General features: G+C 55.1%; 1 protein-coding gene across 1 annotated transcript in view; it reads left to right on the forward strand.

The window, feature by feature from the left end:
• Nucleotides 1-13,107: 13,107 nt before the first annotated feature.
• LOC111144617 (Rho guanine nucleotide exchange factor 10) overlaps nt 13,108-14,721 on the forward strand; it is a 75,788-nt gene continuing 74,174 nt past the window's right edge. The window contains 4 exon segments of the mRNA XM_022499005.1: nt 13,108-13,257; nt 13,259-13,453; nt 13,456-13,489; nt 13,871-13,939. Of these exon segments, the coding sequence (XP_022354713.1) occupies nt 13,108-13,257; nt 13,259-13,453; nt 13,456-13,489; nt 13,871-13,939 (448 nt within the window).

Raw genomic sequence — 14,721 nt, forward strand, 5'->3', positions numbered from 1 at the left:
ATTTGCTCTGTGCCCCGTGAGCGGAGGTTGGAAGCCTGGACTTGGAAGCATTGGTGTTCAGGGAGGATGTGGTCCGAGTTTCCCGCACACACAGTCACCCCGCTGGTCTGCCTCATTGGACCAGGTCCTGCCTTTCTAAGGGCAGCTTGAGAGTGGCTTGAAACCCTAGGGCATTGGCTGAGCGATCTGGATGGGACCCCTGTGTGGGCCAGTGTAGGCACAACCCAGGGAATTCCAGAGCTAATGATGAGCACATTTCTGAGGCTGGAGTTCGTTTCTCCGCGAGAAGCCTTGAGCTGGGGTAGAAAGAATTCACTGTGTCTTTTTACTCCCCGTGTGAGCAGGTCTGTGCCTGGCCGCGTTGCCTGATCAGACAGCCTGGAGGTTGTGGGCTGTTGCTTGCTCCCTCCCAAGGACAGGGACTGTGCTCCCACCTGCCCCGTCCTCTTGCTGCACAAGTGATAAGAAAGTTGCTTCCTGTTTGGTCCTCAAGCCGGCGGCTCAGCCGGGGGAGGGAAGCAGCCCACGGCGGCGTGGACCATGCCCTGTGTGCCCCGCCTGCTCCCAGGGCAGAGCTGCTGCGAAATGTCATCTGCGTGGGTTCTGCGAATTCTGCCGGCAGAAGCTCTTCTTCCAGAGCCACACCCCTGAGAAATCCTCTCTCCGCTTTGCTCTGCTGTGTGGAAGAGGCCAGTGTTCATTTGGAACTGAAATCTCAGCTCCTGCTGTTAGGTTCCAAGGCCACAGGGCACACCGGTCTCCTTGGAGCTCTCGTTCCACAAGCTCTGGTTCCACGGGCCAGACTGAGACCGATCCGGGGCGGTGGCTGCTCCTGCTTCAGGCTCCTCCCTGAAAACCGTGCAGCAAACCCTCGTTTGTGTTGATGTCCCAGGAAAGAGGACAGGTGCATCATTCTGCCCCAGCACAGGAGGATGCCGGACATCTAGCACAGGTGGCTGGTGCAGGGAGGAGAGATGTCTGTTTCCCAGGACCTTGGCCAGAGGGAGATTTGGACCCTGGGATGCTTCTCTGCTCAGCTTTCCCAGATGAGCACATCACATAAGGGGAGGAGGTGTGTGTGCTCCCTTGGAGTCGAGGAAGGTGTATGGTTCAAGGTTTCATGTGCAAGTGGATTCCTCTTTTTTTTTTTTTTAAAGATTTTATTTATTTATTTATTTGTCAGAGAGAGAGAGAGAGAGAGCGCGCGCGAGTGAGCACACAAGCAGGCAGAGTGGCAGGCAGAGGTGTAGAGAGAAGCAGGCTCCCTGCTGAACAAGGAGCCCGATGCGGAACTCGATCCCAGAACCCTGGGATCATGACCTGAGCCAAAGGCAGCATCTTAACCGTTTGAGTCCCCAGGCACCCCAAGTGGATTCCTCTTATGGCTTATTTTCCTGATGGTCTTCAGGGTGCCATAGGTGGACCCATTGTCCCAGGCATCCTGACTGTTTAAGAGCTCTGGTCACCTTTTCCTCCAGGGCTCTGCTCTAGGAAACTGGAGGGAGTCCGTGGTGAAACCATCTGAGTAGGCCTCCACTTTCCCCTTGCTGAGATGGTCTGGTGACTGTGATAACTGGTCTGGAAATGGAAAGCAAGAGACAGGGTTGGGGTGCTGAGGAGGGGAGGGTGGTGGTGGTTGATAGTCACATAGGGGCCAGGTGGGTCTTCACTAGCAAGGTGATGCTTGAGTGAAGTTTGAAAGAAGGTGAGTGAGATCACACCAAGAGCCTTCTATTGGAAGGGAAAGCATGTGCAAAGGCCTTGGGGCAGGAGCAGCAAGAAGGTCCTGTGGTCACAGGAGACAGCTTAGGACATGACCTCAGGGAGGTGATAATAGTGTGACAGAAAGCCACTGCAGAGCTGTGACCCCGTGGGACCCTGTTTCACTGGGCCATCCTGGCTACAGTATTGAGTTCAGATGACACAGGTTGAGGATGGGCAAGGGAGGTCAGTGATGAAGCTTTTCCAGGAACTCAGGCAGAGATGGGCTCCAGTGTGGACCAGACAGGCGGCCTTGGAAGGAGGGGTTAGTGCTGTTCTGGGCACCTGTTGAAGATGGAGCTCAGAGGGCTTGCTGGTGGGTTCGATATTGGGAATGGGAGAAAGGAGGAATTGAGGTAAGTCCGAGCTCTTGTGGGTTGTCCTGAGCAAGGCGAAGGAGGAGGTTTCTGGGGGAAGGAGGTAGTCCAGGTTCCACCTGCTGAGGAAGGTGCCTTTCGCAGTGGACCTGCTGATGCTTGTGTCTGGGGGACCTCTGAACTTCTACCTCCTCAGCAACTTTCATTTACAAGTCTCCCCCACTCTTCTCAAAGTTCATGGTAAGACACTTGGTGTTTTCCAAAGATCTATGTTATTACCAAGTTCCAGTAGCAGGAAGAAACCTGAAGAGGATTTCCCTCTTATGAAAAAGTTAAAAAGTGGGCATCGCATTCAGTATCTGTTTTGTGGGGAACCCCTACAGGCAGCATGCACCCCAACCAGCTCCTTCCTGGGCTCTGCTCTCCGCGTCTGGCCACCAGCGCTTTGAACTGTGTCTGTGAGCATCCGCTGTCCTTTATCTCCATGTATTTTGGGCATCCAGTAGGATGTTGTGTCCTGAGGCCTAAGAAGAGCCAGAGAGAAGTAATTTTGGGATGTGATATGCTCACTCATTTTTCCACATGAATGAAAGGTCATTCCTTCTTCAGTTTACACCATTTCTGTTGTGAAAGATTTCATAGGAACACTCTACTTTTGGCTTGCTGGGGAACCTGTACCCCATCCTGCAGGGTTGGCTTTCGTCTCTGTGCTGCACAGAACATTCCATGACTTACGGATTGTATCTTTGGAATTTTGGATCTCTCACACCTTTCGCTCATTTTGCCCAGTCTCCACCCCTGGCAACCGCCGATCTCTTCTTTGTACTCACGATCTCATTTTTATTCCACGTAAAATGAGATCACATGGGATTTGTCTTTCTTATTCCAGTTTGCTGTCAGGGCCATCCACGTTGTTGCAAACGGCAGAATTTCTCTTGGCGGCAGAAGAGCACCCCCTGCACGTGTCATACGCTGTATTTTCTCTTTCCGTTCAGCCATCAGTGGACACCGATGTTGTTCACATGTTGGCTGTTGGGAATAAGGCTGCGGTGGACGTGGGGGTGCACATACCCTTTCAAAGTCATGTTTTTGTTCTTTTAGGGTAAATATCCAGAAGGGGGTTGCTGAATCATATGGTAGTTCTAGTTTTTGTTTTTTGAGGACCACACTGTTTTCCAGAGTGGCCGCACCAGCTTGCCTTCCCACCAGCAGTGCGGGAGGCTCCCCTCTCTCCGCATCCTCGCCAATACTTATCATCTCTCATCTTTTTGATACTAGCCGTTTGGACAGGTGGGAGGCAGTATCGCATTGTGGTTTTGATTTCCATTTCCCTGACGGTCAGTGATGTTAAGCATCTTTTCACATACCTTTTGGGCACCGGTAGGTTTTCTTCGGAAAGCTATTCAGATCCTCTGCCCATTGTTTAGTTAGGTGGTTTTTTGGCTACCATTGTATGAATTGTTTATATATTTTGCATTTAACCCTTTATGAGATACATGATGTACAAATATTTTCTCCCATTTGTTAGGTTACCTTTATATTTTGATGATGGTTTCCTTTGCTGTGTGGAAGCATTCAGTTTTAAGTAGTCTTTATTTATTTATTCATTTAAATGTGCTGTTGTTGCCTTTGCCTTTGATGTCAAATTCAAAAAGTTGTCACCAACACTGGTGTCCGGGAGCTTACTGTGTTTTCTTCTAGGCGTTTATTGTCTTCTAGGTGTTTATAGTTTCAGACCATATGTTAATGTCTCTAATCTATTTCAAGTTAAGTTTTGTGTATGTCGTGATGTAACGTTCAGTTTCATTCTTACACACTGCACATGTCTGTTGAGTTTTCCCGGCTCCATTTGCTGAAGACACTGTTGTGTGTGCACTCTGGGTTCCTTGGCTGTAAATTAGGTGAACATGCGTGGATTTATTTCTGAGCTCTCCCTTCTGTTCTGTGTGTCTGCTTTTATGCTGCTCCCAGACCATTTTACTGATTCCTGGAGCTTTGCCATGTAGTTTGACGTCAGGAAGTGTGATGCCTCCAACTTTGTTCTTGCTCGAGGTCGCTTTGCTATTTGGGGTGTTTGTGGTTCTTTACCAATTTTAGGATTGTTTCATTGTTGTGAAAAACACCATTGGAATTTTAATAGGAATTGGATTCAATCTGTAGATAGCTCTGGGTCACATGGACATTTTAACAATATTCTTCCAATCCATGAACATAGAATATCTTTTTTTTTTTTTTTTTAATTTGTGTCTCTTTCAATTTACTTCATCAGTGTCTTAGAGATTTCATTGTATAAGTTTTTAACCTCGGTGAAATTATTCTTAGTTTTTTTTTTTTTTTTGATGTGGTTGTAAGTGGGATTGTTTTCTTAATTTTTCTGATGATTTGTTATGTATGGAAATGCAACTGATTTCTACATATTGATTTTGTGTCCTGCAACTGTACTAAATTAGTTTTAGCCATTTTTTGGTGGAGTCTTTAGGGTTTTCTATAGGTAATGTCATGTTGTCTACAAATAGTGATGATTTTCTTCTTCCTTACCAATTTAGATGCCTTTTTTTTTCTTTTCTTGCCTAATTGCTGAGGCTAGGGCTTCCAGTACTATGTTGAATAGATGTGGTGAGAGGACGTCCTTGTCTTGTTCCTTCTCTTACAGGGGAAGCTCTCAGCTTTTCATCGAAGGGCATGTGAGCTGCAGGCTTACCTCAGGGGCCCTTTATTATGTTGGAGGATGTTCCCTCTAGACCCACTTGTTGAGAGTTTTGGTTTTTTTTTAAATAAATGGATGTTGAATTTTGTCAGCATTTGTCTGCACCGATTGTAATAATCATATGATTCTTATCATTTCTGTGAGTGCCGTGTCTCACTGATTGCTTTGCGGATGTTGAGCCGTCCTTGCATCCCTGGAATGAATCCCGCTTGATCATGGTGTTTGATCTTTTTATCGTTGCGCTGGTTTTGGCTTAGCACTCTTTGGTTGAGGGTTTTTACAGCTTTATCAAGGCTGTTGGCCTGTAATTTTCCTTCATTGTTACTGTCTTTGTCTGGTTTTAGTGTCAGGGTAATGCTGGCCTCCTAAAATGCATTTAGAAGTGTTTCCCGTTCTTTGTTTTCCTTGAAGAGTTTGGGAAGGATTGGCATTCTAACTTTAACGTTTGGTAGATCTCATCAGTGAAGCTGTCTGGCCTTGGATATTTGTTTTTGGGGGGAGGTTTTTGATGATTGATTCCATCTCCTTACTAGTAATTGGTCTGTTCAGACTTTTTGTTTCTTCGTGATTCTGTCTTTGTAGGTTGTTTGTAAGGACTCTAGTTTGGACCATTTGTTCGCTTATAATAGTTCACGTTAGTGTCTCATGGTGTTTCGTGTTTCTGTGGTGTCGTTTGAATGGTTCTTCTTGTCGTTTTGGTTTTCTTTGAGTTCTCTCTCTTTTTTTTCTTAGTAGGTCTAGTGAAAGGTTTGCGAGTTTTATCTTTTCAGAAAAACAGCTCTTCATATCACTGAGGTTTTCTATCATCTTTTTGTCTTTATTTCCTCCACCCTGATATTTGTTATTTCCTTTCTTCTACTAACTTTGGGCTTAGTTTGTTCTTCATTTTCTAGTTCCTTGAGGTATAAAATTAGGTTGTTCATTGGAGATTTTTCTTGTTTCTTAATGTAGGTATTTATTGCTACAAACTTCCCTCTTAGAACTGCTTTTCCTGCATCCCATAGGTTTTCTGGGTGTTAATGTTTCCATTTTCATTTGCCTCAAGGTATTTTTTCTGATTTTCTTTGGATTCTTCTTTCCCTCATTGGTGGCTCAGTAGGATATCGTTTAATCTCCACATATTTGTGTCTTTTCCCATTTTATTGGGGTTGAGTTCTGGTTACATACTCTTGTGTTTGGAGGAGGTTCTTGATATGATTTCAGTCTCCTTAGATTTGTTGAGACTTGTTTTGTTGCCTAAGCTGTGCTTTCTCCCGGAGAACATGTGTGTGCACCTGAGAAAAATGTATATTCTGCTTTGGGAGTGAATGTTCTGTGTTAAGTCCGTCTTGTCTAATGTACCATTGAAGGCCAATGTTCCTTATTTTCTGTCTGGACCATCTGTCATGCGAACTCTACCCAAAGACTCGGTGGGGCTCCAGGAGAAGATGCCCACCACTCTGGAGGGCTGTTGGTCATGGAGACCCTAGTCTCCCAGTTATCAGCATCTTCATGGTCATGAGCCTCCACTCTTGCCCTGTGGCCTCCCCAGTGTTGCCCTCCATCTGATTGGCCATCCTCCCCGGTGCTCCAGCCACATCAGTCACCTGATCAGACACCTCTGTGGGTCCCCTCTGAGCCCAGGATGAGGCCCTGCCCTGGCGGGGGCTGCAGGTCCCCATGGCCAGTGAGCTGCCTCTCCCTCCGTCCTGGGGCCTTCCTCCTCTCAGTCTTCCTCCAGGAAGCAGTCCCTTCTTCCCCGCTCTGGGCTCCTTCTCGCCTCATGGAGTCTTAGCTGGCTCTATGTCTGCGTCCCTGCCACAGGCCTGCTGCGTGGGCAGAGTGACTGTGCCATCTGGACACCCTGCTCTTCTTCTTCCTGGGGTCCACGGTGTGGCCCCAGCTGGTGTTGGGTGTGTGGGCAGCCCCAGCACCCCTGGGGCGGGGTTGGGAGTCGCGTCTTGCGAGGAGGAAGCAGGTAGGGCTGGGCCTCCCCACCCCCGGCAGAACTGCTGGCCCTTGGTGTTTGAGGAGCGGCTTGCTGTGCTATGGGGTGACGGTGCTTATTCTGGGTCTGACTGATGCAGTGGCACATCGGCACGGTGCCCCTTCTCTGTGGGAACCCCTCAGTATACTTCCTGTACATGGCACCCTCACTGTGGGAATGGGAGCACGGGGCAGCCCCTCCCCATGTGGAGCCCCCCTCTGCCCCCCCACCCACAGCGGGCAACCAGGGGCATGGACTCTGGCCCCAGAGCCTCCCCAGAGACTTCCATTCTGAGGCCTGGTGTCCTTGTCTGCGAGGGTGGTGCTTAAACTTGGATTCACGTTCTGCAGGAAATCTCTGTGCACGTGGTCTTAGGGGAGGGACTTGCTGTTTCACTGGGGGTCATGTCCTGAGCTGACCCTTTCCTGGGGTGTTCCATCCCCATCTTTGGATGGGGCCCAGCGGGTGTGGGGAATGACAGGGTGGCCCTAGCAGGCTGTGGAAGGGGACCAGCCCCAGAACTAATCAGAGATAGGGACGTCTTGCTGGCAGGCTGCCTGGGGGTGGTGATGGGTGGGTGGCTTCACTTGAGCGGAGGCAAGGGGAGGCTTTCTTCCCTCCAGGAGGAACTTTCTGTTGTTTTGTTTTGTGAGCATGACACTTAATGAAAACATTTCTGGGCAACATTATCTGTTAAAGACAGAGTTAACTTACTCCCCACTAAGTTGTGGTCACTTGAAGCAATTGGAATTTTGTCCAGGTGATTGGGAGGTTTGGAAAAAACTCGGGGTTGTTCTGACTTGGCTGAGCCCTTTTGGTGGGGTCATCGTGTGGGCGGGCGTCTCAGGAGCTTTCCCCGGGGATGTGCTGTGTGGTCCCGAAGCACTTGCCGTCTGTGAGTCTCGTCTGGTCCCCCATTCCCAGAGGGTGCGGATTACTGCCTCTCGGATCCTGGCAGAGCCCTTATGGACCCCAGCCCTGGGGGCAGCCCCCACCCACCCCACATCCCAGTTCTGTAGTTTGGGTAGAAGAAGAGGCTAGGAGGGGTGAGGAGGAGGGGGAAGAGGCAGTATGCCCCAAGCAGAGGTGAGGGGAGGAGGGACAGCATGGGAGGGGACAGGTCTGCAGGGTCCTGGGGCCTCCCCACCTGAGTCTCTAGCTGCCCACACGAGGACCAAACCAGGAGCACCTGCAGCTGCCCCTCTTCCCCTCTCCCTCCCCCCCTTCTCCTCCCTCCCCAGCCTCTCCCCTTCCTGCCTTCCTTCCCTCTCCCTCTTTTTCCCTTCCCCCTTCTCTTCCCTGCTCCTTCCTCCCTCCTCCTCCCTCCTTACAAGGTTTCGAAAGTGAACCACCTCCGGCTTTTGTGCCTTGTTAGCAGCCCTAAGTACACAATTAGGTATCTGTTTCAGCTCCACAAACGCGCAGGGTCTGGCTCGGGTGTTAGTCCTGCGTCAGAGCTTGCGGGCATCCCTCGAAGGTCACGTGCATTCCTTCTTTCCAACCTGCGTGCAGCGGCCCGCAGCCTCGACACGGAGCCCCGTCTGGAGAGGCCTCGTGCGGTGGCCCCATCCCGAGCCGCAGCTGGCCCTGTGGGGTAGGCACGAGGGAGGGGTGGAGAGGGACAGTGCCCCTTTGCTCTTCTTTCGCTCTTTCTAGAAGAAAGCAGTGGTGCCCCATCCTGACTCAGGGTTGGCGAGGGCTGGAGAGCAGAGCAGCAAACAAGGAGGCGGATGTACAGACGGATTCATCTCAGCCAGTGCGGAGGCCCGGGGCAGGGAGGAAGGAGGCAGCGGTGCAGAGGCTTGAGGCGCTGGGGAGGAGGGAAGCAGGGGTGTAGTGGTCCTAGGGGGAAGGAGGCAGGGGTGCAGAGCACTGTGGGGAGCACACAGCTTGGCGAGCTTCATAGGCCAGGCCGCAGGGAGGGAGGTCAGGGAGAGTGCGGGTGCGGGAAGCACCTCAGCCCGTCCCCCACCCCCCAGTCCGTCCCCAGCTTCCCTCTCTTATGAGCTGAGGCTCCTTTTCTTGAGACTTGCAGTCAGACCACTGTCCCGACTGGGCTGTCCCTGCTTTGCCCCTCCAGCCACCGGTCACCGCTCTGTCATTCTCTTCCATCCCAGGACACCCCAGGATTCTGTTTCCTCAGGCCATGAATGGGGGCCGTTCCTACTCAGGATTAGTCGTGCAGAGGTTTTGTTCCTGAGGCTGGGTGTTGTCCTTTTCCACAGGCACAGGCTTCCAGGAGAAAGATGTGTCCTTCCCTCGTGGCTGGGGGCAGAATGGGGCCTGCGGAAGGTGGTTGCAGCCGTGGGGGGCGGGCTGAGAGAGGACCAGGTCGGAGTGTGCAGGGGAGTGGCGTGCAGGGCGTGGGCAACCCAGGGGCCAGGGCTTCGAGGGGGATGGAGAGCTGAGCACAGCAGACGGGGTGCCCCGGCCCAGCCTCCGGCTAGAGGATGCGACCTCAGGGGCCTCACCTTCGTACTGTGGACCCTGGGCTGTTTGGGAAAGAGCCGCTTAGCTGCTGGCAACCGTAGGTTTTCTAATACCGTTGACACAGAATTAATTTGCTTCTCTTTTAGTTTTTTGTCTTCTGGGGCCAGTGAATAAAGGACGGGAAGGGATCTGGGGTTGGCGTCAGTCTGACACGAGTGCGTCGCTTAAAGTCGGAAAGACGCGGACACCGGACAGCCCTGCGTAGCTGTCCTGACCCTAACCCCAACCCCGACCCTAACCTAACCCTAACCCTCACCGCAGCCTCCCTGGTAAAGCCCAGGTGCTCACGGGCTAGAAGTCCCGGACAGCTGAGCTCCCTCAAGCGTGTGGGGAGATTCTCCATCCTTCCCTTTCCCTCGCGCGTCACCTTAACTGTGAAAACGTTCTGTGTGGGAGGTTGGCGCGTTTGGTCTGCCGTGGAATTTAAACTTAGCTGGTGCCATTCCGGCAAGATGTGCACTGTGAAATCTTGTGTGCTTATCCTCGTCCCTCCACGGTCTCTGTGGGTGAAGAGCCTTACTGATGTGACGTCCGTCCAGAGGCAGTCCCAGAGGGAGTGCACCTGCCGTGGGCCCTTGGGGTTTCCTGGCGCACACTGCTCAGCGCCCAGCTCCCTGTCCCCTCGTCCCCGGGTTCTGTCCTTGGGGTCCTCTCCTCTTAGGCAGGAGGGTCCGAGGCTCCTTGTCCAGGCAGTTTCCACGCCGGTGCTCCGAGCCAGCCCCTTTGGTTGGGACGCTGGGCGCTCTGTGACTCGGACAGGCCAAGGTGGGTCCTTGCTCTGGCAATGGTGGTGGGCTCTGATGGGTCTGGGCTGGGCATAGGCTCAGCTACCTGCAACCCATCTTTCCGTGACCCAGACTGGGGAGACTGGTGAAGTGGCTGTAAGGGAGCCCCCCCCCCACCGGTGCCCACAGTGCACAAGAGGTTGTGTGCTCAGCAGGGCTGAGCCTGCTGTGCGGTGAGTGAGCCTGTTCCCTCGGGGGCACTGCTCCAGCCTCAGGGATGCAGTCCCCCCACCCCGGCAGCCCTGCAGCTGGACCCCCGCAGGTGGGTTTCATGGCTGAGGACACAGAGGCAGGAACTGCAGAGCCCTGTCCAGCTGGGGGAGGTCTGGGGAGCCGGGTGTCCCCAAAGCCCAGGCCCCCCGCCCCCTTCTGCGTGTTCTCTCTGCTGCTTCTTTGTGGAAGGGACCCTGGTTGGGAGTGTCCCGCTGTCCTCAGAACCCCGAATGCCGAGTGTTGCTGTGGTCACAGGCTGTGAGAAGCGTCTGTCCTCCTGAGCCTCGGCGTTCTTCCGCTCATGTGCCCTGGGTGCTCGCTCGCCCATCCCACACACGGTATGAGATGCCAGGAAATACCGTGGGAGCCAAGGTTCGGGAGTATTTCTGCAATGTGGGAAAAAGCAAGAAAAGTGACTTGGGGTATCTAGGGGCTGCCCCGGCCTCAGAGACCATCTTGTGATGCAGAGCCACACCACCTGCAGACAAGTCCTGTGAAATGGTCCCGTGGGGCTCAGCCTCTGGGCTCTTGCTCTGATGGAACACATCATCTTTTTGTTTAAAACCGAGATCTGGGTGCAGAATGCAGTCTTTCATTAGGATGCTTAAATTGGAAAGTGACCGCAGTCGCACAGCCCAGACTGGAATTATGTCCTGCTGCCGTCTGTCGGAGGACCACGTTGTGTCAGCGAGGCTCTGTGCTCTGGCCAAGGTCAGTCTTGGACAGAACTGGTTGAGGTCCAGCTTGGTCCCCAGAACAACGTCTGCAAGCGCTGAGGGTCCGCCGGGAGGGCACCACGTGTCAGGTGCCACCAGAAGACGGCTCAGAGATGTGGCTTTGGCCCCTGCGTGACTGCAGGGGAAGCAGGGTTTTCGGTGTGGCCTGAAGGGCCCAGAGGGGCAGGACACCTCCCGGGTGCCGAGCAGGCTGTCGGGGTTGAGTGCACGCTGGCCTCGGAAATTCGGGGGCAGAAGCGTGTGTTTGCGGGTTCTTCTCAGGAACACGGCTTCCCATGGATGCTGCTGTGGGGACAGCGGCGTCACAGAGCGTGCTGCGAGCCGCTGGGTGCTCGCCAGTGTCCAGAACACAGATCGTGGCGCCAGAGGCTGGCTTCCAGTCCCCGCGCCGCAGCTGGAGCGGGTCACGCACCTGCAGGGGCCCCGCGAGTGGGGCGCATTGGCGCGTTGGCGCAGGTGGCCGTTGGAGCAGCGGAACCCCAGTGGCGTCTGTCCTGTCCTGTCCGCGTCCAGTGGGGAACGGGGTGCTCAGCTGGCCTCTGTTCTCAGGCGTTTCAGGGACAGCTGGCGTTAGTGAGATTTGTGCTCTGTGGTTTGAAAGAAAAGTGTTGAGGACGAGCGACCAGTGTTCAGACAGGAAGAGCCACATGGCTGTGGCGGCTGGTGTGTCCCAGCTCCTGCTGGAAGAGCCTGGGGCAGAAACGCCACCCTTTGTCCCCAACCGGAAGGACGTCTTCTATGGCCGTGCCCCCTGCTGACCTCGTGCACCAGTGGCACCTGTGCTGAGATCAGACCCACGAGAAAGCTGTGAGTTGCCCGAAAGCCCGAGGACCCCTCTGGCTGCCCGGGGTGCTGTTGTTTGGGGATGTTCTCCACGCGGCTCCGAAAATGCCGGGTGTCCACACCCCGTCTGTGGCGACAGCACTGAGTAGCTGCACATCCGGGTCCTCACCTCTCAGACGGCTAAAAATATGTTTCCCTTCTTCCTGACTTCCTCTCGCGACTGTGGAGTCCATTGTCCCCTCTTCCTGCGGATATGTCGCGTCTTTCCTGTTCCCCGCGGTGCCTGTGGGGTCTAGGCACACCAGCCGGGCGGGGCCGGATCCAGGGTGAGGACCAGCCCGGCGTTTCCTTGTGGGACCAGCATCGGTGGGAACCCTGGCATCTTGGATGTGCTCGTGTGCAGTGCAACGTGTCACTGCTGGCTGGGTCCTCGTCCCTTTGCAAGCTCACCTGTAGGACACAGAAACATGGGAGACTTTTGGACTCACTTCCTTGGGACATGACGTGGCAGGAGAAGGCACTCCCCTCCATGCAGCTCTGAGGGCCGTGTGATCCCTGCACAAATGCGCCCTGTCCCTCCCGCCACCCGCTGCCCAGGAGAGATGCCCGTCCTGTGTCCATGCTGCATCACAGGCTGTGACCCCTGCAGACACCACGCTTGGTGCCTGGAATGCAGTGGACGTTGGTTGAATATTTGTTGGCTGACTTGGGGTGGTGGCTGTGGAGTTCAGTGTCAGGGTCTCTGCGCCTCTGTCCCTCTCCCTGTGGACCAGGTCACCGCAGCCCGAGGCCGCCGCTTCTCAGGGAGATGCGCTCCCACCTACTTTATTTCTTTCCATAACTGCCACAGTCTGCATGCGTCTCTCTGCTTTGGGAACCAAGCGATGGTTTCTGGCCAGGAGGGTAAACTCTGCCGTGGGCTCTGTGGGCCCCCGCGGGTTATATGTTGTATCGAACCCTTGGAGAGGGCCAGGGTGGGCACGGTGGGACAGATGACGGACTGCAGTGTGACTCGAGCAGTGCCTGCTGCCACCTGCCCGGTGCCCCGCGTGCCGGGCCCTGTCCCAACCCCCTGTGTTCAGATGTTTCACCCCTGCAGCAGACAAGGCCACCCCCGCTGCTGTCCCTGTGCTCCTGGTGGCCTGTAGGAGGGCAGGGGTGCAGCCCCAGCATGGAAGTCCGTGTGTCCTGGGTCTCCCCCGGGGTGGGTTCCCAGAAGCCCTCCACGCCTCCGTTCCTTCACTTTGGAGCTAGCACGGGAGCCCGTGTCCTGGAGGAGAGACGGGACAAAGCTGGTGGACGGGCCTGAAGCACAGCGCAGAGGGCAGCAGTGCGGGCAGTGTGGGCCATGACCCCGTCGGGGCCCTCACCAGCTTCCCTTGTGCTGCCCAGGCTGAGAGCCGGCATGGTGGGCACCGCAGCTGTGTTGGCAAGGGACCCACAGCTTACCCCGCTGCGGGCAGGTGTGGGCTGGGGCATCGTCACCGCTGCACCCGCCCTTGGTGCTATCCTTGCCGCCTCAGAGCCTGGGTGTTGGCCGTAGGAGCCGGGCAGGTGTCCGGTGCTGTAAGCCCCTGCGAACCAGGGAACCGGCAACAGGACGGCCCCCTCGGGAGCTGGGCATGAACATCCTCACAGTGTGGCTGGTTTCACATTCTCAGACTTCGTTTTCTTCCGAAAGCACATCGGGAAACAGAAAGTGCAAAGAAGAAGAAAAAGAATAAAGCCGGGTGTGCAGAGACCTGGCCTAGACCCCAGATCTTAGTGACTGAAGGCTTAGGGGACCGTCAGCCTGGTCCGCGATCCTGGGCAGCGAGTTGTTGACTCGAAGCCAAAGCTGAAGGAAGAGAAGGGGCAGCCATCTGCCCCGGGCGCCTTTCTCCCGACCCTCGTGCCAGGCTGGGAGGGGTCCGCCAGCAAGCCCGGGTGTGGAGGGAACTCCTGGCTGCGACCCTGGGGAGATCAGGCCCCCGGGGACTCTGCGTGCTCACAGGTGTGATTTTGGGGGCGAGTGGCCGTCCTTTGGGGGTGGGTGCTGGCCCCTTGGTGAGCACCGTGACTGGGGCTGACGTCAGCCCTTCACCTGTGGTGACCGTGGTTTCCTCCCACAGGGATCCGAGGACTGAGGTTTCCCAGCTGCGCCATGGACCAGCCAGAGCTGCCCGCCCCTGCTCCTGAAGGTAACCGTCGTCTTGCAGGGCCCCTTCGGACGTGGGGGGGGCCCTCAGGGAGAAGGGGAGGGTCTGGCCACACGCCCTGAGGAGGTGGAACTCTGAGCCTCTGCCTGCCCAGTGCTCCTCCCTTACCTTGGGGTGCCCTGTCTGAGCCTCCTGCCAGGCCTTGAGCACCCCCTCGGGGCAAGCGCCTGCCTGGAGTCCTGTGAGGTCCGACTCCTCCCGACCTATCGCAGACCCACGTGGGGATGAGGACAGGCGGACCTCCTAACTGAGAGACCACAGGTAGGCTCCTCGCCACCCCAGGTGTCCGCGAGTGGAGCAGCAGGATGGTTTCCAGGTCTGCCTCCTTTTGCGCTTGGCTCGCTCAGGGAGAGCAGGGACCCTTCCTGTCTGGCTGCTCTGTATGTGAGGATGGAGAGGGAGGGGCCCTATCCTGGGTCCTAGCCAGACCACAGAGACCACGGCGTGGCAGCGGAGGGTCCAGTGCTGTCACTCCCAGCTCGCAGGGCACGGTCTGCTTGGGGGTCCCGTCCCCCGGGACTTCCCTTGACATGTGCCCTGGACAGATGTGCGTGTCCTCAGCATGCTGGGAGGCCGTAGGACCTGAGGGGCAGTGAGCCAGAGTCTGAGAGGAACCCATGTGGGGCCTGAGCCTGTCCATCCCTTCTCTTGTGCTGGCTGTGGCACTCGGGGCCTTGAGTTTATGGTCTTGCCTCTTGGGAGGCATCGTGGTCTCCTGATGCCTTCCCAGGACTCCTAGCAATCCCCCCCCCACCATGGTAGGG

The sequence above is a fragment of the Enhydra lutris genome, unplaced genomic scaffold (genome assembly GCF_002288905.1).
Source record: "Enhydra lutris kenyoni isolate GAN:26980312 unplaced genomic scaffold, ASM228890v2 scaffoldscaffold11, whole genome shotgun sequence".
NCBI lineage: Eukaryota > Metazoa > Chordata > Mammalia > Carnivora > Mustelidae > Enhydra > Enhydra lutris.